Genomic DNA, 27,292 nt, shown 5'->3' with positions numbered 1-27,292 from the left:
TCAGAGTAGAAGGAAGGGAGGAACATCGATGAGAGAGAAACACATCAATTGGTTGCCTCCTGCATGGGGATCAAACCTGCGACCCTTGCCCTTGGGTAACATGCCCCTGACCAGGAATCAAACCCACCTGAGTGTGTGGGCTGACATGCTAACTGCTGAGCCAAATGAGCCAGAGCATATTTTACAATTCTTATCAACTTTTTTTCTTTTTTTTATCCTCACCCAAAGACACCTTTCATTTATCTTCAGATAGAGTGGGAGGGAGAGGGGGGAAGAGAGAGAAAGAAACATCAATGCGAGAGAGACACATTGACTGGTCGCCACCCACACAACCCCAACCAGGGCCGGGGACAAACCGCAACCGAGGTACGTACGTGCCCTCAGCGGAAACCGAACCCGGGTCTCTCTGGTCCACAGGCCAGCGCTCTAACTGCTGAGCCAAACTGGCCAGGGCATAATTCTTATCAACTTTTGTTAGATCAGAGTATAAAGTTCTTCCTGAACTTATCTAGGTAACAATATATTTTATTTAATTATCACTTTCTATTTGATTAAGTTTTCATAATTAACAAGTGTTTTATTTAACCCTATAATATATATTTATACTTCAAACAACTGACAAAATGGACATAATTCTCACAAGAAATTTGCCTTACCTGTACTGGAATTTATTCAGATATTTGCAGTGAATTCAAAGGCATGCTGGTTTCAGCCACTGAAGCCATCGTGCTGATCAGATGGATGATAGTATCCGTGCTCAATCGATCATGCACTACTTCAGGGATGCCAGGAATTTAGGTTTTATTCGGTCTGTCTTGGATTAAGGTGGAAGGCACTGACAGTACATCCTCACTTGCACTCTTCACCTGAAGATCATATACATAATCCAGCAAGTGTGAATGAAAACTGACTTGCTTGTGCCTGGACCAAGCTTTCCTGGTGTAACTTTTAAGTTCCTTTGCGTGGCCATTGATGCAAGTCTTAGAAATATGCTTTGGTATCTTAGAGCTGTTTACTGAATGTGTGAGTCCTTGTAGGCACCTTTTTCGTGGGTTTAATTCTCACAGGCCCACCAGTGAGTATACTAGTTCCCTATTTTATAGGTGAGGAAAAGCCTGCGCAGAGCAGAGGTGCACTCTTCTGGTCCAGGCTCGTGTACATCTGATCTGAACGGAAACAAGCGGAGTCATCCACGCAGATTCAAGTAACTGGCTTCAAGGCTGAACGAGCTCTGGGTTTCTTTTCCAAGAGGTGAGAAATGGGCACAAAAAACTAAAAACCACCTACCTTTATTGTGGGAGCTCTCTTTTTGTCTTCTACTTAGTCACACGTGAGCAAAACATTTCTTTGTCCTCATGCAGATCCCCAGCTCTGTCCTAAGGACCACATTCATGCCCTTCCTGGATAGCATGAGGCCTTTGTCAGCTGATCTATTTTCACTTCCCAGCAAACTTGGTTTCCTTTCAACCTCCCAGCATGACTGCGCATTGGGAAACTTAGGTTATTTCCCTTCCATGGTCTAAATCCTGGGCCTTCTCCATGGCTCAGCACTCATTTGTTCCTAGTCCCCATGTCTCATATCACATTTGTGTGTGTGTTACTTGAGAAGTCCCTAGTTTTAAATCAAGGTGCTTCAAGAGCAAGGATGCTACGTGACATCTGTGCTGTTCACTGCAGCTAGATGTAGGCAGGTCTAGTCCAGCAGGTACCAATCAGTAATTTCAATGGATGGATTTAAACTGTATTACACAGACTTTTTAGCTACATTTAAGGATGTCTATCGCCTGTCTTTCTGAATGCTTTTGTAATGGTGTTGTCAGTGTGAGAGCTAGAATACTTTATAAAACAATCAATTAAAAGGAAACAAGAATTTAAAATATTACACTAATAATTGCAACTTCATGTTTCCTAGTTATTTCTTTTGCATCTGCTGAAATTTACCTATAGGCGGCTCTGTATGTAGTCAGTGCTCAGAAAAGTCTAGCTACCCATGGCTCAGTATCAGGCCATAACAGGGCCACAAACAAAAGGCAGGTGGCTACTTATAATCAACCAAGATAGTCAAAAACATGAAACAACTGCAGTTCATTATATCACATTATTTCACTCAACGATTCACAATGAGGTGAATATTGTCTTCTAGCTAGGGACACTGGCTTAGCATTTAAGCCCCTCACTCAAATCACACAGCTAGGAGAGGAGACAGGACTTGGATCAAATGTAACCACTAGCTCACAAAAGGCAGATGTGACCTCAAGTGCACATGGAGATAAATGACAAATGAGAAAGGTTGGCGTAGCCTGGGATTTACAAGGCAAGGCCTCAAATTCTGGTGTCACATACTAGTTTCAAATTATGTGAAGCTCTTCTAAGATCGTCTGTCCGAAAAGCAGAGACTGACCTTGTTCTCTACTTAACCACGGCCATGCCTGTTTTTTTAAGGAATTTTAAGCTAGATACCACCCTCTACAACCCAAGCAGAGTGGTCTAATTTTACAACTTCATAGGTTTTTGAAATCTTAGAAGTGACACAATTGATGATGCCCACGGCCTAGATTCAAGATGTATGAAAGTGGCCTTTGACACATCGATTACTGCTCATCTTCCTCCTGCCACGATCTGGGAGAATCAACTGTGGGTTTGTCACAGAAGGTGGGGCAGGAAGGCACGAGGTCATGGGGGCTCACGCCTGTCAGTGGCAGAGGAGCACCTGGGGCCAGAGCTTGTTAGCACCGGTGGGAGGCCAACCCAGCACCCGTGCTCTCCCTCCGTGTGCCGCTGTCAGTTCACACAGCTTCTCACTACAGGTCCTCTTCTAACCCTAAGGGAGAGCAGTTTTTGATAGAAGTGTTTTAAATGACCCACGCTTTACCCACTTTTAATGTACTTTGAGAAATTAATATATGCATTTGACACATCTGTGACAAATGTGATAGGACATGACACTGCATTCCATATCAATTAGGGGAGGGAGGAGAGAGCAAAGAACAGTGCAAGAAAACATGGCTGGTTGAGTCAGAATAATAAAGTAGCTCCTGAATTACTGCCAAGTCCAACTGAACACAAAAAGAAAACCATGAATACAGATGAAGTCACAGCTCACCAAGTCCCACTCCTCCCCAAACAGCATGGGAGGACAGTTCAATCTCATCACTCCACTTCAGAAACTTAGCTATACCCAGGTTAGAACTTAGAGAATATGAGCATCAATATTATAATCCATCTTGGGAAAACAGATTATTCGAAGGAAGACAAATTCAAATAGAAACTGTGTGGTTTCCAGAGCAATTTATTCATTAATATCTATTCAATATGCCATCAATGGTTCTCCTGTGTGTATTGTGCTGATAAACTGACACCGAGAGGATTTAACAAGTTCGTCATTTAATAAGTCTGAATTCACTTTCATCACATGGTATTGTACACGGTCATCTGTTGAAACATTTCTTTTTAACAGATCTTAGTTTAAAAAAGTCATAGATAAGGTTAAGTTCTGTATAAACTGGTGGATAGTAAGTTAGTTCTTTTGTTTTGACTTATAAGCCTCAACTTCACCGCTGAATAAAGAATGTAGGCCAAAGAAAGCATAATCGGTCAGTCGTATAGAACAGTATTGTTTCTATAATTTGGAGCTTTCTGAATAGACGGGTTCAGGCCTGATGCAACTGTAAAAAGATTACTTAATGAATAGACTATATGGAAATTGTACAAAATGTTATTAACTTTAATTATTAATAGCTTAAACTGCACTATGTTATTAATTGCTATTCAAACTCAAAAACCTGGTTTTAATCCTCAAGAAGGTGGCATGGGTACACAACCATACCATCTTGTACTTGGGGGAGTGTCAATACATATTTCAACAGAAACTTTGGCTTTAGGAAGGAGTCACAAACATTTAAAATAATGGCTTTAATCGTCATTTTAAGTATACGGTAGAGGAAAGTGTGCTTTAATTAAATATACATTATACCAGTGATGCTGGCAAGGTTGAAAGTTACTCCTAATGTTGATAGCTATAAAAACCAGTTTGTACATGACAAGACAATGAGAGAAATAAGCAATCCCTTTGAAACAAATTCTTAAAAATTAAAAAAAAAAAAAAAAGGTTCACAGTGATTTGTATCAACAGTATGCATTTCATGACAATAGCATGTACAGATTGAGCACCCTAGGGCTCTCTTTATACCCTAAAGAAAACGAGCATTTACATTATTCATGAGTTGTACTGAATTTTAAAAAAGGTCAATTGTACTCTTACCCCAAGACAGGATAAACTGTCCTGGGTGCACAGCTTTAACACCATCATTAAAGTTGTTTGCAAAAAGAAGAGAGAATTTAAAAAACAAAACATTTTTTCTTGGGAGTGGAGTCTTTCATTTGCTGTGATAACCAGCAAATGCCATTCATTTACTCAGAAATGGAAGGGAGAGCCCCACGAACACACTATTCGAGCAAGCTGGTCAACACACATGACAGTTTTAAAAATGAAGGTTATATACTATATGTTACAAGTCCCAACTAGGCAGTGTCAAAATGACATCTATTTCTTTGCTTGCTTTGTGATCATACCCCTTGGAGGTGTTACGGGTCTCGTGGCATTCGGCTTCTTTTTCTCTGCAGGCTTTAAAATCTGCAAAGATTCAAAAGACAAGTGCATTTTAAGAAATAGACTCAACCCTAAATCTTCTTAAGATCCCTTAAATCTCATTCAAATCTCTGTTCAAGAAGGTTTTGACTTTAAAACTGCCCCAATAGCTTATTAACATGAACCACACTGACAAATATTTTGGTAATAAATGCTATGATGAATGGATAAAAGACATAATCTGGACAAATTATTTTGTCTCAGAAAAATAATGACAACTTTCTGAAGTCACACCTTGCAGTACTGTTAGGCTATCCCTTCTGACATTAGAATGGGGTTTCTCAAACTCCAAGGGGATCCTTTCACAATCTAGGGGTGCTACAAGTTCTCCCTGATAATTGGTGTAAAGAAATTGTTTTATTCCATTTAACTGATGACCACCACGTGACCTCAGTGGCTCTATTTATGTTTATGACTGGGCTAGCTTGAAGTCGTAGAAGTTTGACACAAGTGAAGGAGAAAAAGACTGAGAAGCAGACTTTACTTTGTGTAACTGATGCTTTTGTGCTAAGTGAAGGCCAGATGACGTCATGGTGAATCAACAGAGGCTTAGCAGAAATCACACTAGCGGAAGTGGTGGGACACCCGAGTCATCACAGCACATCTGGCACATGGCAGTTAGCACTATTCTCATGAGCAGGTAGTGCTTTAACTTTAGCTGAACATGACACTGACAATGTAGTTTTAGATTTATAGTAAAGGGGGCATCAACATAAAGAGCTTATCTATATATTTTTTACCTACTTAATGCAAAAACAGTTAAATTTGACACTGGGGAAAAGGTTCTATAATTTTTTTCCTTTGAAAGGGGTCTGTCTACTCATTACTGAACTAGGATAAACACGGGTTAAGGGAAAACAACAATTTAGTCTGTGTAACATAAATGAACAGCAGACAGAAAGTAGTAACTTTTTTTTTCTCAGTGAAATCCAGACATAATGAAGGGAAACCATGTTGAAAACATCCTCTACCTGAAAAGAGCACATGAGTGTTTCGTCCACACTCATCATGGCACCTGCATTGTCAAACTCTCCACAATAATTGGGTGCAGAAAACAGAGTGACCAACTGCCTCTTTGCAAAAAATTCATATCCATCTTCAACCACCTTGGAGAGAAAAGGTTTTCAGTATGAGTAGGTGCAAATTTTAGATGAGTAAAACCAATCTTAATTTCCCGCTGAGTCTGACATCCTGCAGGTCAACTTCCAGAGACATTTTGTATAAACAAGTAATACCTACCCACCAAAACCAACAAGGAAAATCTGTGCTCACATACATGCTCTTAAGGGTACATGTAAAATTCAAAATCAATACCTGATGGGCTCTACATATAAGATCCAAATCATGCTTATGGAGAAATTTTGCAACCACTTCTGCACCAAATGTGAAGGACACTCCTCTGTCATTTTCACCCCAGCCTAAGACATCTTTATCGGGGTCAGACCACAAAAGATCACAAAGAAGACCTTGATCTGGTACATCAGTTGGTCGCATAATTCGCCGAATCTGTTCCATAGATTGAAGATCTGGTGATAAACCTATTAAATGAGAAAAATTTGAAGAAAACAACTTTAAAGAGGATGTTAGTTCTTTAACAGTTCCATTTTTCTACAGAGAGACTCAATGACTCTAACATGAAGGCTCAAATTAAATCCATGGGTTTGTTTTCTTATTAAACTCTGGTTTTAAAAAACAACACAAAACTAAATCAGCACTGGAATTTGTTATAAGCACTAATTTGTGAGCAGAGTATATTTAAAACAGTATATGAAAACAGTTACTTCTACAGAGCCCTATGAAATTAAAATCCAGTGACTTAAAAATGACCCTTCCACTCCTCTGACAGCTTCCCGGCTATGACAGCATTGAACACTGTATATTCCAGATTTTATTATTGACCATTTGTAATGACTGGGCATACAGGCTACAGATGCTCAGGGGTGATGTAGTCTTCTAGAAAACTTGTGCTATCCAAGGACTATCAAATCTATAAGACCAGTTCAGATATAGCTGACTCTCATCTGAGTTTAGAGTCATGGGCTGAATTCTGCTGGTCAAGGGTACGTATGTACCTCGGTTGCAGTTTGGTCCCTGGCTCTGGTTGGGGTTGTGCAGGAGGCAACCAATTGATGTGTCTCTTACATGGATGCCCCCCTGCCCCCCCACGTCTAAAGAAAAATGGAAAAATATCCTCGGGTGATGATTAAAAAAATAAAAATTGCATGCCTTACTCTACCAAAGCAGTTTAAGTATAGGAGGACAAGGACAATGGCTTTATTAAAATATAGTGTAGTTGCTTAATTTTCTGGCCACAGATGAAAACAAATTCTTTGCCATCACTATTGTAATTACATTATACAACGCATAACCACTGAGCAGAGCAAAATAACTTTTAAAATCCAAACTAAGAAAACTTCTGAAAGGAGAGGACAAAAAATAGGCCAAGTGAATAGAAAAGTCTATTAACATTTTCAGTATTCTAGAAGATCTATGGTATAGCATATTAAATACTGTTCATTTTATATTTAAAAATACTTTCTGCTCTGTTTTCAAGCCCAACTGTTACAGAGCCTAGAATTCCCTGTAACAAATGAATTGCTTACTTCAAAGGTCTATCCAAATGATCCTGGATGTGCCAAAGTGGACCCATGATCAATAAGAGTTACTTGGCAGAAGTTATCCCAATGATAACTCATAAATGTCAAAGTATACCCTTTAGAAAGGATGAAAAACCAGAGTTCCATTTGGAATTAAAATAAGCCCACATATACCTCCATGACAGCAAAATATCTTCTCATCCACGATGGCCGCTATCGGTAAACAGTTAAAGCAGTCTGTGAACGTTTTCCACAGTTTAATGTTATATCTTCTTTTACCTGTGAAAATTTTAAGATGGTTAAAAAGAGACTGGTGTTCAGGGGAGGAGGGGATCAGTGGGTGAAAAAGGGGAAACATCTGTAACAAAAATTAATTAATTAATTAAGTAAAGAAGAAAAAAAGAGAGAGAGACTGGTGTTCTATAGAGTCATTCTATGAGGACAATTTACCCCAAAGCAAGCTTCTGATTACCTTTTAGGCAAACAAAAACCATGCTTTTATTAAAAATCCCCTGGAAAGGGTTAGGAGAATGAAATAATACATAATACATGAAGATGTCTGATCTATAAGCAACAATTTACATTTTCACAAACATTTTAAAAGTCCACAGAAGTGTGAAATTAGAATTCCAGATATAATGATCAAGAATTACTATTAAGCCCTGGCCGGTTTGGATCAGCAGTTGGAGCATTGGCCTGCAGACCAGAGTCCCAGGTTTGGTTCCCACTAGGGGCACGTACAAACAAACAAACAAACAAACAAATAAATACATTAAAAACAAACAAACAAACAAACAACAACTCTGACTGCATGATGTATTGGAAAAAAAAAAAAAGGAGCCCTGGCCGGTTTGGCTCAGCGGTTAGAGCGTCGGCCTGCGGTCCTGAGAGACCCGGGTTCGGTTCCCGCTAAGGGCACGTACCTCGGTTGCAGTTTGTCCCTGACCCTGGTCGGTTGTGCGGGTGGCAGCCACTCAATGTGTTCCTTTCACATCGATGTTTCTCTCTCTCTCTCTGTTCCTCTCTCTCCCTCCCACTCTACCTAAACAAAAAATGGAAAAATGTCCTAGGGTGAGGATAAAAAAAAAAAAAAAAAAAAAAGGAATTACTATTAAACCCCAATAATTATTTGGTAGTACAAATTGTTTAGAATCTAGACTGTTTTGTCCAATCTCAACCCACAGGTAGTTCCTGTTTCTAAAAGTAATGATGAACTTACACATGTGCCATTACCATCCTCCTGAGGAAGCCTCTTAGAGTTATACCCATCTTTCTCACACCACCTTCAGTAACCTACTGGTACCAGATAATTCCCAGTCCCGAAATACTCTAGTAGGAGTCACGACTGTAGGGAAACAGACTCCTCAATCCAGGATTTGTTGCTAACACTGCACGAATGCTCCAGAATGCTCCCTGCAGAAACAATGGTATAGGGTGGTCATGTTCGCCTCACCAGCCCTCAATTTCCAGGGATTCTGGAGCCAGAGGGTGACTCAGACAGAAACATGCCTTTAGGGCACTTTTTCCACAGGAAAATTCTGTTGCAAGTTGCAAACATACTCACAAAACTTGCAAGTACCAATCTGTCTCAATTGGTTGAGGAAGGCCCAATTGTTGAAGTGCCTTTGTCTCCTATACCCTCCACACTAGGAAAACCGAAGGTCAAAACACAATCTTGATTCCTAAACCAAGTTCGTCCTTAGTCTCTTCTTTCTTATCCTGGGGACATCAAATGGTTTAAAGCTATACCTCTTTGAGTTAGAGAATGGCCCAAGCAGCAGGCTTCTTGAACCACACCTTCCCCTCTGTGGCCATTCAAGTCCGGAGCGGGAATTTAGGGCAAGGTTGTAATGTAATGCAAATGCAACAAACACTTGGCTTCTCCCTCTTTCCCTAATAGTTTGTTTTTCTATGACTGGGTATAGCTCTTACCAAGGCTCACGAGGTTTTGTATTTCTTACGAGACCACTAATTCCCTCTGTCCTGTATCTTCCTTCATTGGAAGGAGTTCGGGAAGCTCTCTACAAAAGGCTGAAGGGGACCTGTGCATCATCACAACCTCTAATTTCCAATAAAATGATGATGATGATGATGATGATGATACAAGAACAGGACTAGGCTGTCTTAACCCCCACTTATAAACGTGTTTTGGTTCTGTCCCATTCTCTATGGAAGCCTGTCTATGAACGGCCATGCAGGGCTCCCTTGGATTTGCCAGTGCTGACGATCCTTCCTGAAGTCCACTTTGCTCCTTAAGTCCTTAGTCATGCAACACACTCCAGCATCTCTTGCAAATTTCTTTGCTATCTTTGTTGGCTTCTCTATCAAAAATTAGGATTTTTCCTCTTGTTGTCTCTGAGCATTCTTAACCAAGTCCTGGGCCCCTGCTTTCTCTTATATTTCTCTACATTTCCTCTTTAAGGCCGTTTCAGACCAGAAGGAACATCTGGCTCCAGAAAGGTTTCGTTTGGATAACTGCCAACATCTCTGCAGGCTTCCAAATCCTAGAATTCTGAGCCAGAACCCCTGATGCAGTTTCCTATTACTACAGATCAAAAAGCTCTGGTATCAGAAAAGGATAACACACAATTCATTTTATCCAACAGTAGATACCCCTGGCTTACCAGGACTGTAGTCACAAGGTTAGAAAGAAAATAGGAGAGTGCTGGTTATACTTGGGAAATAAGCCTATTACTTAAGGCAGCGGTTTTTAAATTGCTCCATGGAAATCTACATTCAAATAAAATGCCACAATAAAATTTACAATAAAAACAAAACTTTAATAAAATATCAACACTTTTTTTTTCAAGTCTGCAAACCATCAAATGAAAGACACTTATGCCAAGGACACTTAAAAAAATGTTTTTATTAATTTTTTAGAGAGAGAGAGGAAGGGAGAGAGAGAGAGAAACATCGACGGGAGAGAGATATATTGATTGGTGCCTCGTGCATGGCCCTCTACTGGGGATTGAGCCCGCAACCCTGACCAAGAATCGAACTGGGACCTCTTGGTCCATGAGATGATGCTCAATTAATTGAGCCACACCAGCCAGGCTTTTCTAAATAATTTTTAAAGGCCTCTGCATTAAATAGAAACTGAAAATGATGTAGCTGATTATCTTTACAATAGGATATACGCCACAACGAAGGTATCATTTAGATTTGAACTTCAATAAAAATGTCAAAGTACTTGCTGAGCTAACAGCTGTGTTAAAAAGAACCCTTTCTTAACCTGATCTAAAAAGTAGTGCCTGTAACAAGTATCTAAAACAATGTCATAAAGCTCCCTGCCTCGCATTTCACTACCTAAGGAGCAGCAACTGCCTCACCAGTACTTCTCTGGACTCACCGTCAACATCAAATACCTTTCTTGCCACACTCAGTTGTCTCAGTTCAGAACCAGGTGTTTTCTTGTAGGCGATCCCTCCCACCTCACCTTATTAGCTGGGTCTCAAGACCACAGACCAAGCAAACAAATGAGCTAGCTGAAGACATTTATGTGAAACTGAGGTGAAAAAACACCACACCCTGAGAAAATAGGTTATGACTACAGTTGATCCTTAAACAACATGAGGGTTAGGGGCACCCCCCCCCCCCCATGCAGCCAAAAATCCACATATAACTTGTCAGTCGTCCGCCTATGCAGGTTAAAAATACTAAATCCAAGTGAAGTGGACCCATGAAGTCCGAACCGTGTTGTTCAAGGGTCAGCTGTACATTCCAGGGGAGGGAGACAGTGACAATGCTATACTGGCCTTGTTAGAATCATATTGGCACAAGTTAGTAACTCAGACTCCTTAACTAACCCTCTCCTCCCTGCCTGAACCCTCTCCTGCAGAAATGATGAGCACAAAAGGAGGGTAGAGGTAAAGACACAAAGCTTTCTTTTTAAAATAACAGCAACAACAAAAACACCCTCTGCCAAAACTGCTGTTTTCAAGGCATAAAGAATCTTGTTTCTGTCAATTATCAACTCAACCTGCACCTTCCAACTACACAATCCAAGAGGGGTCATAAAATAAAACAAACAAAAAATTTTAAAACAACTTTCTTCTTTCAGCACATTTTAGGATGGTAATACTGCCATTTTTCCTGGGTGCAGATGTGCCAGAAGAGAAAAAAAAACCACTACAAATTTCAAAAAGTAATTATATGTACACTGCAAGATTCCATTTATATAAAATATCTAGAAAAGGTAAATCTATAGAGACAGAAAGTAGATTATTGTTTGCCTGGGGGCTGTAGTGATGGTTGCACAACTCTATAAGTGTACTGAAACTCACTGATTTATACCCTTAAAAGATGAATTTTATGGAATGAAATTGTCTCAGTACAGCTGTTAAAAACAAAACTACCTATTTGTACAGGTTCTCAGAGCTGTACTAAGAGATAAGTTATCTGTGAATATTATAATTACCTTAAAGAAGCCATTACCTCCTAATTTAATCATCATAGCACAAAAAGAGTCCGGGCATCATTATACTGCAGGGCAAGTGTTACCTTCTTAACCCCAAAAGAAAAAACTAAGATAAAAACAAGTTAATAAAATAGGAAACGAGAGACTACAACATTGCATCTAAACTCCCATAAATACTAACAACAGAACGATGTCAGTTTATAACCAAGTATCTCAATTTAAGTAACCCTTCCTTAGATACAGAAAGTACTTACATTCATCATAAAATCCATAAATTCTATTGATGCTGGCACATTCGTGGTTTCCTCTGAGAAGAAAAAAATTCTCGGGATATTTGATTTTGTACGCCAGTAAGAGGCAGATAGTCTCCAGTGACTGCTTCCCCCTGTCCACATAGTCCCCAAGAAACAGGTAGTTGCTTTCTGGTGGGAAACCACCGTACTCAAAAAGTCGAAGCAAGTCATAGTATTGCCCATGGATATCACCTAGAAGCAAGGACTTTGTTACACAGTGTCTTCATACTTGCAGTTCATTAACAAGCTCTACACATTCTTGAAACAGTCACTGCACAGTGGCACTGTCCTCTAATAATGACAGTTAAATTCGACAACTAACACTAATTTCCAATCTCCTATGTTATTAGCTCAATTAAGCTTAATAAAAAATTTAAGTGTATGTTTATGTCCAGAAATCTCACACAAAACTCAACCAATTAAGAATTTATTTTGTGGAAAGGATTATTAATGCCGAGGCAGGCCTTCTTGCCAAGTAACATGGTTTTCCTTTCAGGTCAGTGATCAATATCAGATCTCTGACAGCTCAGTCTCTGGGCACTGTGTCAGCAGAATTACTGCACTTCTAGTGAGCCCTGGCCCCAGGTGAACAAACATACACACTTGCTGACCCATCAATATATTCAGCTTTCAATTTCTCCCTGATAATAATGCCAAAGAGCATTTACTTTATAAACACACACACACAAGCTTTATCAACGTACTCAATTATGCTAGAAAAATATAGCATTGCACAAAGTTTAGTTCTTGTACAGATTATCTGCTTCTACCATGTAGAAAGAGTAGAACTATAAATCGGCACCCAAGGAAGGTCTATTTTTAGGCACAACCAGTTCTACTTTGAGCTTAAATGTAATTCCTATATATTCATATAGTTCAGACCTTTTCTTAGCTCTCTATTTCATTTCCTCTGCAATGTTTATATTCCTTCAGCAAAATAGTTTTTAGAAAATCTGAAGCACATCTAAGTAAACTAAGCCCATTACAAGTATTTATTCTAGAGCCACAATTATTTAATTTAACTTCAAGTAGTTCCAGGTTATTCATAAGTAGTAAATGATTCTGCTGGCTAATACAAGGTCATCTATATATCCTTGCCTCGGTTAATCAAACTCCATCACGTAATCATGCTAGTGTGCCAAGACTTACCACATATTTTGAGTGGTGCTTCAAGTTCTAGTAGGATAGGCTGACTGAGAAAGATCTCTCGGGATTTTAAGCACAGTCCTCTGATTTCATTCTCCTGTAGCTGGACATTCTTACCAGGCTTGGACCCTCTCACTGTAGGGAGAAGAACCCCAATTAGTCAAATGAAGCAAAAATAAAATTTAATGTAAAAATTAAAAATATCCGAAAAGATACAAATTGTAGGTAAAGAGACAAAAATATAGTTTAACTAGCTCTTTGGCTGGATTTTCAGGACACTTAAAAATTGTTTTAACGCCTAATTAGAATCTTAAACCTTAGCCACACCCTGGCCGGTTTGGCTCAGCGGTTAGAGCGTTGACCTGCGGTCCTGAGAGACCCGGGTTCGGTTCCCGCTAAGGGCATGTACCTCGGTTGCAGTTTGTCCCCGGCCCTGGTCGGTTGTGCGGGTGGCAGCCACTCGATGTGTTCCTTTCACATCAATGTTTCTCTCTCTCTCTCTCTCTCTCTCTCTGTTCCTCTCTCTCCCTCCCACTCTACCTGAACAAAAAATGGGAAAATGTCCTCGCGTGAGGATTAAAAAAAAAAAAAATTAAACCTTAGCCAGGATTTCAGAGGTTATTTTGTTGCCACCCTCTTTACCGAGTTAAGACTTGTTCAGGATACTTTGTGTATGAGTGCTGTTAAAAGGCCTCAGTTTTGCACCTCAGCCTCCCCATCGGCCCGGGTCACCTACAGCCTGCCCACCAGACCAGCTCTTTTTGCCTCCCATCTTGTCTTCTCTTCTCCGGCCTTATAAATGAATTAGTACTTGTATAGCAGGATATTTGAGATTGTCACGTTACTGAGCTGATTCTAAGAATTCCGTTTTAAAATGTGAGACTGGAATTGCTGAGAACCCTTCCCCAAATCAGTGTTTTTTAGAGAACTAGGAGTATCTCCTCAAGGGCCCCAGATTTATCTATGAAAAAACATAAGTGTTTTCACTTCAACAAAACACACTGTAGGCTCGTTGGACATATTTGACCATGCAATGTCTAGGCCTGCATTTTTTAAAAATCTTCACCCAAGGATCTGTTTATTGCTTTGAGAAAGAGAAAGAGAGAAATATTGATCAGTTGCCTCCTGTATGTGCCCCAACTGGGGATCGAACCTACCACTTTTTGGTGTACAGGACAATCTCCAATCAACCAAGTCACACTGGCCAGTTATCTGGGCCTGCATTTTATTTTATTTTCAATCCTCACCCGAGGATATTTTTCCATTTTTGTTCAGATAGAGTGGGAGAGGGAGAGGGGGAGAGGGAGGGGGAGGGGGAGGAAGAGAGGGAGGGGGGAGAGAGAGAGAGAGAGAGAGAGAGAGAGAGGAGAGAGACATCGACTGGTTGTCTTCCGCATGACCAGACCAGGGCTTGGGACGAACCACAACCAAAGTACACGCCCTTGACCAGAATTGAACCCAAGACTCATTGGTCCGCAGGCTGACACTCTAACTGCTGAGCAAAACTGTCCAGGGCTTACTTTATTTTTAAAAATATTTTTATTGTCTGGCCGGTGTGGTTCAATGGCTGAGCATCGACCCATGCACCAAGAGGTGGCTGGTTCGATTCCCAGTCAGGGCACATGCCCAGGTTGTAGGCCCGCCCAATACCCAGTGGGGGGCATGTAGGAGGCGACCAACTGATGTTCTCTCTCATTGATGCTTCTATCTCTCTCTTCCTCTCCCTCTCAAATCAATAAAGAAGAAAAAATTTTAATGCTTTTATTGATTTTTCTTTAGAGAGGAAGGGAGAGAGAGACAGAAACAATGATGTGAGAGAAACATAAACTGGCTGCCTCCTGCACACCCCCTACTGGGGATCAAGCTCAAACCTCTCAGTCCATGGGACATGGCTCAATCCACTGAGCCACACAGGCCAGGCTCTGGGCTTGCATTTTAAAATACAATCATGCCTCCATAGGGCAAAGGATGTCAGCTTGTACTGTAAGAAAGGTTTCTTAGTAATTTGAACAGATGAAAATGGAGAAAGAAATCATAGCACAGCACCAGGCATCCTAAACTTACAAGTACTCTGAGTTCTACTCACTATCAAAATGAAGCACAAGCTTTCCTCTGGCCTTGTACCAGGTTCATTTTATCACACCGATAAATAGTAGTAGGAAATAAATATTTTCTGTTTTGATTCCAGCTGTAACAGATTAAATAGCACTGAATTCTAAATTTACCTTTACAGTTAAAAAGTGGCCTGCTTGCTGGCAGGGTCTGGTTAAATGTGGAGATTGACCATCCTCAACTTGTAATCAAAGTCTTAATACTTGTACAAACGATTTATGAAAGCAGGCATTCTCCGCGTTAGAAATGAAATGAAAACACAAGACCAGACTAAATATAGAACACAACCCTGCATCTTTCTACCATTAAATCCAATAAAAAGTGATTTAGTTTTAGCAAAATCACAAAATCCATCAGATTAAATCAATGTCGCTAATTTAAATTTTATTGGTTTTAGAGGCTTTATTTGTATTCAAATTATAAAATCATTTGGCCTGATAGCCGAGTAAGAGCAACAGGTTTACAGTCCGCCTCGTTTATCGCGGCTAATCAGTTCCAGACTCGACTATGAAAATGAATTTCCACGAAGTAGGATTCTTTTTTTTTTTAAATCCTCACCCGGGGACATTTTTCCATTTTTTGTTCAGACAGAGTGGGAGGGAGGGAGAGGAAGAGAGAGAGGGAAACATCGACGTGAAAGGGACACATTGAGTGGCTGCCACCCCACAACCCAACCAGGGCTGGGGACAAACTGCAACCGAGGTACGTGCCCTTAGCGGGAACTGAACCCAGGTCTCTCTGGACCGCAGGCCGACGCTCTAACCGCTGAGCCAAACCGGCCAGGGCAAAGTAGGATTCTTTATTTATACAGAATAAATAAATAAATAATCGCGGCTAAAGAGTGAAGCTGTGACCAAGTCGAAGTGGCGAGGGACGACTAACAGGGTTGTATCTAGCTTTGTTCTGTAGGTGCCTAAGTAACATCACAGAGTAATAAAAATTACAAGTAGAAAAACAACAAGCCCCCCCCCCCCGACATTTAAGATTTTTTTCCCCATTAAAAAGGGCTGTTCCTGCCCTTGCTCAGCAGTTAGAGCGGCGGGGTGCGATCCAGTGAGACCCGGGTTCGGTTCCCACTAAGGGCATGTACCTCGGTTGCAGTTTGTCCCCGGCCCTGGTTGGTCGTGCGGGTGGCAGCCACTCGATGTGTCCCTTTCACATCGATGTTTCTCTCTCTCTCCTACTCTATCTGAACAAAAGATGGAAAAATGTCCTCGGGTGAGAATAAAAAAAGGGGGGGGGGCTGTTTTCCAAGTATGAGCAATACTGTCCTAGGCGAAGCCATCTCTCAGCCTGAATAGTCACTGAAACCCTGAAGAAACAGGTTTTAAGCAGAAATGAAACTGTGTAGAGGAGTGTTTTTTTTCAATGCAAGATAATGAACAAGAAAGGAGGACAAAGTAAGGATTAAACTCTTGAAACACACAAAGAAGAAAAAATAAGAGCTCTAGATTGGGAGCCAGGAGCCTCAATGTTCTGTTTTGGCTCTACAGCCTTGTGCAAATCACTACTTTAAACCCCCAAATATGTAACTGAACTAAATAACTAGCAAGTCTCTGATCACATTATGAAACAAGCAGCAATTAAAGGGAAAACATAGTAATGATAACCTTTGAGGGAAGATATAAAACAAATGCACACAGCCCTGGCCAGTTTGGCTCAGCAGTAGAGCGTCAGCCTGTGGACCAAAGAGTAGGCGGGTTCGATTCCAGCAAAGGACCCGGCCCTGGTTGGGCTCCTGCGGGAGGCAACAAGTAGATGTGTCCCTCTCATGTTGATGTTTATTACTCCCTCCCCCTCCCTCCCACTCTATCTGAAGATATTTGAGAAAAATATCAGGTGAGGATTAAAAAAATCAAACAAAACAAAACAAATGCACATATAATACAACAGCAACTGAGCAACTAAAAGTGATTTTTCTCTCTCTAAACACACGTATACTAGAGAACTCAAGAAACACTCCTGGTGGAAAGATGATGTGATCCCTGATTCACTGGTCAGAAAACCACAATCATTAGTGATTTTACAAGTCAGCCAGAAACTTGGGCAGAGCCCCCACATTTGTGAATGAATAACCCAATATCTTTCAGGAGACTATGTAAAAATTGACTTGCACCTATATAGAATGCAGGCTATACTTTTTATATCAATGCCACCGTAATTTTAAGTCAGTGTCATCATATTAAATCAATGTTGTTAACATGAATTTTACCGATTTTAGAGGCTTCCCACTATCACCTTTAGATGTAGTTTATGGTGGTTCTGATATTCTTATGTTTTGTCCTGAATGGGAGAGCACAGAGATTTACTACTAACAGCCTGGCCGATGTGGCTCAGTGGATTGAGCCACATCCCATGGACTGAGAGGTCCCGGTTAGATTCTTGGTCAGGGCAAATGCCTGGGTTTTGGGCTTGATCCCCAGTAGGGAGCGTGTAGGAGGCAAAAGATCGATGTCTCTCTCCCCCCCGCCCCCAAAATAAAAAGTCAATAAAAACATTTTTTTTTAAAAAAAAAGGAAATGCTACTAACAATTAAAAACGATTCTTAATGTAGTTTCTCCAGAAAAAAAAAAATCAGTATATTTTATACTTGAAGAATACTGCTCATTAAAAACAACACGATCCCAAAGCTTCTTAAATTCCCTACAATTAACTCAAGGAATAAAATGATAGAAATTCTGCGTAAACCATCATCTACCAACAAGAAAATACCTACTCACCCTTCAAGACTGCTTCGCTATCACCTCACCCTGGAAGGTCTCTCCTATCCACCTCTTCTCCTTACAGGCCTGCTTTACACCGTCTGAAATACTCTCAACAGCCAGTCACACCCAGCACACACTGTACTTTGAATTATATAATTGTTGGTTCACTTCTAACTGTTCACTGGACCCCTTGGTAAAATGCAAACCCTAAGAACATACCATTTGCTCTTCAGTGTACATGCTCATGGTCAGAACATGGCAGGCACTCAAAATTTGTTGCAGAAATGAAGTCTGGATAAGTCTGTAAGAACTGTTGACTTGTGGCATTAGAATTAAACATACATTCCAGACTACATACTTTTTTCCTTTTCTTTAAAAAAAAAAAAAAGTTTTTATTGATTTTTTCAGAGAGTGAAGAAGGGAGAGAGAGAAACACCAATTGGCTGCCTCCTGCACGCCCCCCACTGGGGATCAAGCCCACAACCCCAGTATGTACCCTGACCTGGAATCAAACTCGGACCCCTCAGTCCATGGGACGATGCACCACCCACTGAGCCACACCAGCCGGGCCAGACTACGTACTTATTTTCTATCAGGCTTTACTGGAGTATTTTCCTAGTTGTGAAAATACAGGATTACTCTTAAATTTCAAGTCAAAGATAATGTGTCTACCAGAAGATAGATCCCAAAATGGGTTTTGGCAATCCACATGAACACTACATATTTCTTAAAAATGGCCATATCAGGCAATAGCATAAATATTTACTTCCTTATTTTCAACATTCATCAAATAGAAATATTTATTAGTTGTAGCTAACTTCTGCTGAGCACTTCCCACATGCTGGGTACTGCACTAAGGGGCTTTACATGGCCGGTTAATCCTCAACGATCCTTTGAGGTTAGGCACTATCACTTCTCCATGTTGCAGGCCAGAGGTTCAGTGACTTGGTCCAAGGTCACAGAACCTGTAAGGACACCAGGCCCAAACTGACTCTAGGTAGAGAGTGATGCTTCCACTACACCACCCTCCCAAGTAAGAATTTGTTCTTTATTAAACTTTCAAACCAAAGGAAGAACAAACTACTAAAACCCCAATATAGTCACTGCTCCCTAAAATACAACTGATATGGGATATAAAATCATCATGCATCCTTATAAATGGGAAGCATGAAATAAGAACTAAATCATGCAATCTGGCCCTGGCCAGTTCGGCTCAGCAGTTGGAGCGTCAGCCCGCAGACCAGTAAGTTGCAGGTTCAATTCCAGTCAAAGGCACATGCCTCAGTTGCAATTCATCCCCGGCCCTGGTCGGGGTCGTGCTGGAGGCAACCAGTCGATGTGTCTTTTTCACATCGATGTTTCTCTCTCCCTCCCATTCTATCTGACGATAGAGAGAAAAATATATTAAGAAGATTAAAAGAAAAAGAGAGAAAAATAAAATAAAATAAGCCATGCAATCTGTTAAGATTATCAATACTTATTTACCATAACACACTAGAGGAGAACCGTGTCCTCTTTCTCAGGAAGCTTACATTCTAGTGGAGGACGTTGAAAAGAAGAAAAACTGGGTAACTGGAGATTGTTACAAGTGCTATGGCTAGAACTATCCCTCCATAAAGACTATAAAAATAAAAGTTCACCTTAAGGACAATATTTTAATACCATTAAAAATGATATTAAAGACAAAGGCCTGACCATCTCTATTTTATCACTGTTTAACCTATAAAGAAAATACAAACAGTACAGCTCTAGGAAGGAAACATCAGCCAATACTCACTTCGAGGTTTAAAGCCCTCACTGTGCTCTGTGCATGATGGGAGAAACCTACACAAATGGAGGTACTTAGGCAGGAAACTCAAGGGTTGTCACCTCAGGATAACTTCCTAAGTAGCTGTTCAAATGGTACATATCAAATCATTTCAACTATATTAATGGAATCCAAAGCATTCCAACAAATAAAATTCCATTCTCCAGATGGAATGTTTCTCCTAAATCCAGGTGCCAGGCACTGTGAACAAATGTAGGTTAGTGATCATACATTAAAATATTCACCACATGCCCTGGCTGGTTTGGCTCAGCAGTTAGAGCATTGGCCCATGGACCAAACAGTCGTGGGTTTGATTCCGGTCAAGGGCAAGTATCTCAGTTGTGGCCCTGGTTGGGGTTACGCGGGAGGCAACCAATTGATGTATCTCTCTCATGTTGATGTTCCCCCCTGCCACCTCCCACTCTATCTCAAGAGAAATGGAAAAATATCCTTGGGTGAGGATTTTAAAAAATTAAATAAAATAAAACAAAACATTCACCACAGACCTTTCACATATGACTTTTGAGTAAAAGCTTTTCTTTATCTGGATAGAAATGTTGCTTCAGAAAAATGCATTATGGCTATTATCAGCAAAGGTGGTTCTGTACAGACTTATTTATTTATCTGGCAAATCACTGAGTACATGATAAACTTCCACTCAATTTTACTGAAAATAAACTGATAAAATCTTAAAGTAAAAAAGTAATGTTATTGGTGATTATCTGCAATGACAGCTTCTCTCACAAACAACACTAACTTTTCTGACAGCCTGGCAACAAGCAAAGCTGATAAAAACTGTGGAAGGAAATTGAAGATAACTTTGGGATTACTTATGAGAAATAAAAAAGTATTCTTCTTGCCCCTCAATTAAAAGCTCCTGTTTTTTGTTTTTTTGTTTTGGTGGTACGTGCCCCTAGCAGGAACCAAACCCGGGACTCTCTGGTCCGCAGGCCGACGCTCAACCGCTGAGCCAAACTGGCCAGGACAAAAGCCCTATTTTGAAAGCCATTATTAAAGGAACACCATACACCAAAAATAGGTATCAGTTGAATTATAATGAAGATTTAAAACCCAAGATTGGCACAACCAACATAAAAATAAACCAGAGAGGTTTTGCTGTTTTAAAATAATCCTATTAAAGTACGTGATAATCTTAAGAATATGCCACACATTCATTAACAGTGACAGAATAACCTTGCAATATTTGACAGATTTGGAACAAGTAGACCTCAAACCAAAACAAACAAGCAAGAAATAGTGAATATTTACAATACTAAAATTTTCCCACAAACAACTGATGAGTTCTTTTCTAAAAAAAAAATAATAATAATAAATGACAAGAATGTTATCAAGAATCATTTGGTTTCACTGCAGTCACCAGCAGGAAGACTTCAACTTTCTGACATCTTCATTGTTTTGAGCCCTACCCCAATTTTGACTTTTTTTTTAGCAGTTAATGTTATACTTTGGGCATTTAAAGGTGAAACCAATTTTCTCAAGACAGACAGAATACATCCACAAAACACTTCACTGCACTCAATAAAGTACCTTGAGTATTCTAGACCTAGAATGAAGCCATTTTATTGAAAAAATGTTTAACTTTCCACAGTCTAACAACCCATTTCGATAAAAACCATAGATTAGACTCAACATCTGAGTTGAGTTGAATTTTAGGAGCAGTTTTTCATTTTCATAAGCCTTAGTCATCTATGATACCCACTCTCTTCTAGATGAGAGATGCCAGTAAACCCTAGCGTGGTGGAGAAATTGGAGATTACTAATAAATCATCAAGACTCCTATGAAAATCATCTGTTCTTATATTCTTTGGATACAGGGGTCTGATCCTAAAACAAAAATTTGTCTCAGAATTCTATAAACTCCACAGAGACAGAATTATTCCTCATTCTTCTTGAATAAGACTGAGACTTTCCAGTTTTCTCATTTACAAATCAATTCACATCACAATATTATCTCCTTCACATTTAAATCTTTAAGGTCTACTAATAACCTCAACTGTAAATTAAGTGAAATGATCAAGTCCATATAGTATCAATTATTTCCCTGCTTCAAGATCAGTAATCCTCACATATTCAAATGAACTGACTGGCACATGCTTTTGCAGAACAGGTTGCAGGTCATTATAGCACTGCAGTTCAAAGACATAAAACAATCTCACCAACCTCTACAGCAAGATGCGCTACCACCTCCATTTCCCCAGCTCGGAGAAGGGAAGCCTGGCCTCCTGCTACTGTCAGGCAAGTAATCCTTTCTATGCTGTGGTTCAGGACTGGTGTAAGCTCAGCTCGTGTCTCCAGTACAGCTTTCCTGTCTTACCTTGTAGGAAAGAATGCAGCATACAACTGACATGCAGTAGGGGAGGGAAGAGCAGGGGGCTCACAACACAGTCTTGTGAATTGGGGAATTAGTAACAACTTTAATCTTCATCAACAAAATGCCCTATGATAACTGATCCCACGTAAAACCTCTAAGTGTTAAAATTATCTGACATGTAAAGAAAAAAATAACCGCAGCGGTGTCAATAGGAAAGATTACTTTTGTTTTCCTTCGTCAGCATTTTACGAACATTTTCCCCCATTGTTTGTCCTTTATTGTCTTCAGCATCAGGGATGCTGTCTTTTTAGCATTAGAATATAAACAGGTCTCATATCACACCAAAAAGATAAACACATGGGTTAAACAATTTTAGAGTTTCAGAGTATCTGTCTTCAGATTAACCCTTACACACCAGAGAATTAAATTAGTAAAGGTTTTCCAAGGGCCAGGGCAGAGGTCATATTTAAATCACTAAAGCAAGCCAAGCAATTATGCAGAGCCTACCATGGCCTTGCAGTTTGACAATAGCCATCTTCAAAGCAAAGATGCTTCTTGCAAATTAAGATGTGAAATAAATTACAACTGCCAGCTATGTGAGAAAAGTGCTACCTCCCTGAACAAGGTCGCTTACAAAGTAAAACCAACCTCCCTTTTCTCCAACATGGTAAGAATATCAGACCAAGTCAACAGCTGGCTTATTTTCTTTCTCAATCTCCCAAGTTTTACCGTGCAGTTATTTAATAACCTAACATTAGTTATATGAAGGAGTAATAACTTTTAGGTTTTTATCATCAGCAAGGCGGACCTGGGATAAAACCTTCCAAGATGGGTTGCATAAGGGATACTTTGTTTAAAGAAAAACTATTAACAGCATAGAGAAGAACTGTAAAGCTGTAGTGACTAAAGATCTAAACCAACAACATGCTGTTTCTCTTAAATAAGACCACTTAAAAAAAATTGTTTTTCCCTTTATTGATTTGAGAGAGAGAGGCAGTAACAGGGAGAGAGAGATAGAAACATCAATGAGAAAGAACATGGACGGGCCGCCTCCTGCATGCCCCACACTGCGGATTGGGCCCACAACCTGGGCATGTGTCCTGACTGGGAATCGAACTGATTCCCAATGACTTCTTGGTGCATGGGTCACTGCTCAACCACTGAGCCACACCAGTGGGACAAGACTCCACTTTTGAGTTGCCTTTTTAGTATCATGACGAAGCTACAGCTCAATTAGCTAGTAGAGTCCACCGCCTTAAAAGACAATTCTGAAGATAATTAACATTGCCTTCGTTTTCAGATATACTTAAATCTTAAATAAAATTTTTAGCGAAAAAGGTTTGGGGGACACCCCCCCACACACACACCAAAAAAATCACAAAATTTAGTACCAACATCTTCTAACTTCTCAATGGATCATCAGTTTCTTTGCCAATTAAACATCGATGAGAAAAAAAGAACATAAGTATACTGTGAAGCTAGCCTATTCCTGAGGCATTAAAATGCAAGACTTTATACTAATTTCTGGACAACCCATAAGTTAAACAAAACTTAACTGATCTTAAAACTCGGTTTCTAACCCACAGATTTCATTTCTCCTGTTTTCTCACTGACATAAAGCCCACCTCAATCTAGCCACACATCCTTACAGATATGCAGAATTTAAAATTTTTAAACAGAAATACTTAAGTTCCTTTCTTACTGCAAACTGTCTCAAAGGACTGCACTAACTAGTATGAGAAGTATTATTTATTTCTTATCGCACTTAACGGGTTTTTCTGTTCTTTTAATAAAGTATAAAAGGAAAAAAATCTCACACAGATTAAGCTATATTAGGAATTTCATCTTAATGACTTAATTCAAAAGATCTGCAAAATCAGAGCTGTCCAACTGTTCTCATGCTCTCGGACTCCATCTCACGGCACTGTAGTCCAACAACATTTAGGACAATATAAACGCAAAAAAAAAAAAAAAAAAAAATTTAAGGCTCAGTCGACTCTACATTATTCAGTGCTCTAATGAAGAAAGGGATTCAAATTCTCGATTAAGACGTTAGCCTCAGTAGACCCGCTCTGGGATCCGAAGGGCGGGGGGCAGTTCACTTTCGCGTCCCTCTTTAAATTCCGAACTTCTTCCGCCCTCCATCCACATCAATGTGAATCCACTGCCAGGCACCTCGCCAGTCTTAGGTCAGCCAAAATCAAAGCTTTATTTTAACCTTCGCGGACACTGGGCGCCTCGCCTCCTTCCTTCACACACGGGGTTCGTTGAAGGGGTTGCAAGCTCCTGACTCCCTGGCTTTGAAATCTGTCCCTAACTGTGTGACCTTGGTCAAGTGACTTCACCCCTCTGTGTCTTAGTTTGCTCTGAAAACAAAAAACAAAAAACGGGAGGAAATAATAGCGCCTACTTCGCGAGGCTGATGGAAGAAGGAAACGAAATCCAGGTAAAGTGCTCAAAGAAGCCCAGACACAGGGAGCGCCGCTTGCACCGCGACTGGGGCCGATCCGATGGACGCACGGTGCGGAGACCAGCACGCTGGAAAGGTCCTAACTGTCATCGCCGCTGGTTTCCAGTTCAGATGCACGTTCAGAAAAGAGCGCGGAGACCTCGTCAGGACAAGGCAACTTACAAAGAGTTATTTGGGGGCGCAGGGGGAGGTGGGGTCCAGCATCTCCTTGAGAGGTGTCCAAACAAGAAATGGGCCCCCAACCCCCGATCCTAGCCTCACGAAAAAAAAAAATCTATATACATGGGCGAGATAGGAAAGCAGCCCTCCAATCCGGAGGAACCCACACCCCATCCAATCGCTTTCCGAGGGGACGAGTACCAGAAAGTACGGCACACGCCTGCAGGTTGGACTGGGGCCCCAACCTTCTCTCCCTCCAAAGACTGGTCCGGGGTGTGGGGAGCAGGGTTCGGGCCGAAAACGTGGGGGTGGGGAGCAGAGTTTTCCAATTTCTGGGCCAGGAGGAAGGCTGCAGCCCGGTGCAATGAATGAGCGGAGCCGGGTGCGTCTGCGGGCTGGGCCAAGCGCGGGACTCCGGCCGGCCTCCCTGCCCCGGCAGCCCCCGGCTGGAGGGCCAAGGCGAGGGCTCCCTCCCGCCGGCGCTGCAAGCCCAACCGGCCTCCCAACTCCACTCCTCCCCAGCCGCCCGCCTCCTCCCAGCCCACCCGCCGCCCCCTTCACCTTCCAGCAGCCGTTGGATGATGCTGTCGATGTTGAGTTTATCTATATCCGCCATCGCCTTCCCACCGCCGACTCTCCCGCAGCGGCGCCGCCGGCGGCTCGCGCCCGGGACTCACGCCCCCTTTCCCAAGCCACGAGCACAGAGGCGGTGGTGGCGGCGGCGGTGGCAGCAGCCGCGGCGGGTCCCCCCAACCGCCCCGCTCCCTGCTTCCTCCTCTCTCCCCACTGGAACCACGAGAAGAACAAAATGGCCGCCGACTCCTGAGCTAGCCTCGGGCGGCGCACGGATGCGCGCGGGAGAGTGCAGCGGCCCGGCCGGAACTTCTTCGTGGGCCTTAGGGCGCGCGGGCGGGGGCGGGGCCTGGACGCCACGGGGGCGGGGCCAGGGCGCGGGAAGGAGGAGACGGTTGAGAGTAACTGAGACGGCCGGCGGGATCCTTCCGCCAAACGAGCAGCGCAAATAGGCCCCCTGGCGGGAGCGGGAGTTGCAAAACTGCACGCGGGACTTGGGGCTGGGGGAAGGATGCAGCCGTGCACGGGAGCATCGCGGCCTCTGCAGGGTGCTGTGCACTAGGGCCAGATGTCTGCAGACCTGCAGTGTGGAAGCCCACCGAGGGAATTAGGGACTCCTGGAATTAGATAAACCTGGGATAGAGGTGGAGCGGGAGAGAAAAAGAGAGAGAAATAGGTTGACGTATTTTGGATTCAAATCTGCTGAGACTTGGGGAGAAGGGAAAGCCCTCTCCCAGATAAATCAAAATGTTGACAGTTATTCATTCTGAATGGTAGGAATATGGATATGTGTGTGTGTGTGCGCGCGCGCTCTGTAACTTTTACATTGGGGAAACGTTTAACTCACCCTCAACAATGTGTTTCATTATTCTTATGTTTGCATGATCTCCCTTGAACACGGGACTTATATAATAATCGGAACGGTTACCCCGATTCTAGCCCGCACGAAGGTGAACCAGGGTTGAAGGGAGAATGTGCAGATTTCGCGCGTCGGAGCTGAAGGCCAGAAAACAAGAGCGAGTTCTCAGAGGCTGATATTGCGGGCGGGTCCTGGGTTCTGCAGACACTGGCCCATTGCCTTCGGACACCGAGTTTATCTCTCTCCGGGAGGCCTCCAAAATTTGCCACCTCCAAGCGGCGCGTTGCCTTTAGCTGGGATTGGAAGTGCAACCCACACGGCAAACAAGCACATTTGCTCTCTCGGATCCTGACCTTTTCATTTATCTGTTTTTTTCTGCAGTGCTTTCCAATTTGTAAAGCACTCTCAGTACCCTGAGAAATTAATTTTGTTTTTCAAGGCACGCAGGGTGCACGAATTCCAATCCCCAAATGCCATCGATGCGGTTGCACCACCCAGGCATCCGTAATCAGAAGCGGTGTCCTCTAGGGGCTCAAGCGGCACCGGGCATGGACTCCTTACATGTGGACCTGTGGACTCCTTGCTCCTGTCGCCAGGGCACTGAGGCTCGGGGCTTCCCCTGCTCTGCCCAGCTGCTCATTCTACTTTCTCCAGTCACCAGCTCACTCTCTAGAGCTGTAGCTCTGTTCACCAGAAGACACACAAGTGTCATTTGTCAGCCCAGTTGGTGACACTCAGGGCCGACACCCAGGGCTGTTGTGAACAGCTGGATGTCCAGGTCATGGTGGCTACTCCCCGAGGAGTCCAGATTTTGGCCTCCTCCAGGGCAGGGCGCATCATGGCGATGGCAATTAGAGCAGGAATATGAAAGACAGTGATTCATTCAGCAGACAAATGTTTACAGAGCACCTACTCTGTGCCAGACATTGTTCCAGGCAGGGAAACAGGGGTGAGCAAGACAGACAAGGCCCTTCTCTCATGGAGAGTCATCTAGTAAGTCGGACAGACAATAAACAAAGATGCAAATAAAAACAGTGTCTGATAAATGCAGTGGAGGAAAAAAACAAACACTGCACTTATTTTCTTATTGTGTGCCAAAAATTATCTCACTGAATTCCCAAAACAATCCTAGGAATTATGTACTATTCCCATCACATTCGTTTTACAGATGAAT

The 27,292-nt window shown here is 41.8% G+C and overlaps 1 protein-coding gene across 2 annotated transcripts; it reads right to left on the bottom strand.

Moving 5' to 3' along the window:
• Window positions 1-834: 834 nt before the first annotated feature.
• Window positions 835-25,483, bottom strand: PPP1CC (protein phosphatase 1 catalytic subunit gamma). Of its 2 annotated transcripts, none has more exons than XM_036276362.1 (8): window positions 25,248-25,400; window positions 13,105-13,236; window positions 11,917-12,147; window positions 7,420-7,524; window positions 5,963-6,186; window positions 5,620-5,754; window positions 4,573-4,633; window positions 835-866 (listed from the first exon to the last, which is right to left on the bottom strand). In XM_036276362.1, the coding sequence occupies exons 1-8, from the start codon at window positions 25,300-25,302 to the stop codon at window positions 850-852; spliced, it is 960 nt and encodes a 319-aa protein (XP_036132255.1). In that variant the 5' UTR covers window positions 25,303-25,400; the 3' UTR covers window positions 835-849. The 2 variants fall into 2 exon arrangements, with proteins under 2 accessions (XP_036132255.1, XP_036132254.1); XM_036276361.1 differs by lacking the exon at window positions 835-866 and adding an exon at window positions 3,276-3,665 and having other exon boundaries at window positions 25,248-25,483.
• Window positions 25,484-27,292: the final 1,809 nt, after the last annotated feature.

Source organism: Molossus molossus, unplaced genomic scaffold (genome assembly GCF_014108415.1).
Source record: "Molossus molossus isolate mMolMol1 unplaced genomic scaffold, mMolMol1.p scaffold_m16_p_22, whole genome shotgun sequence".
NCBI lineage: Eukaryota > Metazoa > Chordata > Mammalia > Chiroptera > Molossidae > Molossus > Molossus molossus.
Note: the sequence above shows the minus strand (reverse complement) of the source record. Positions and strands in the feature narration are given on the sequence as shown.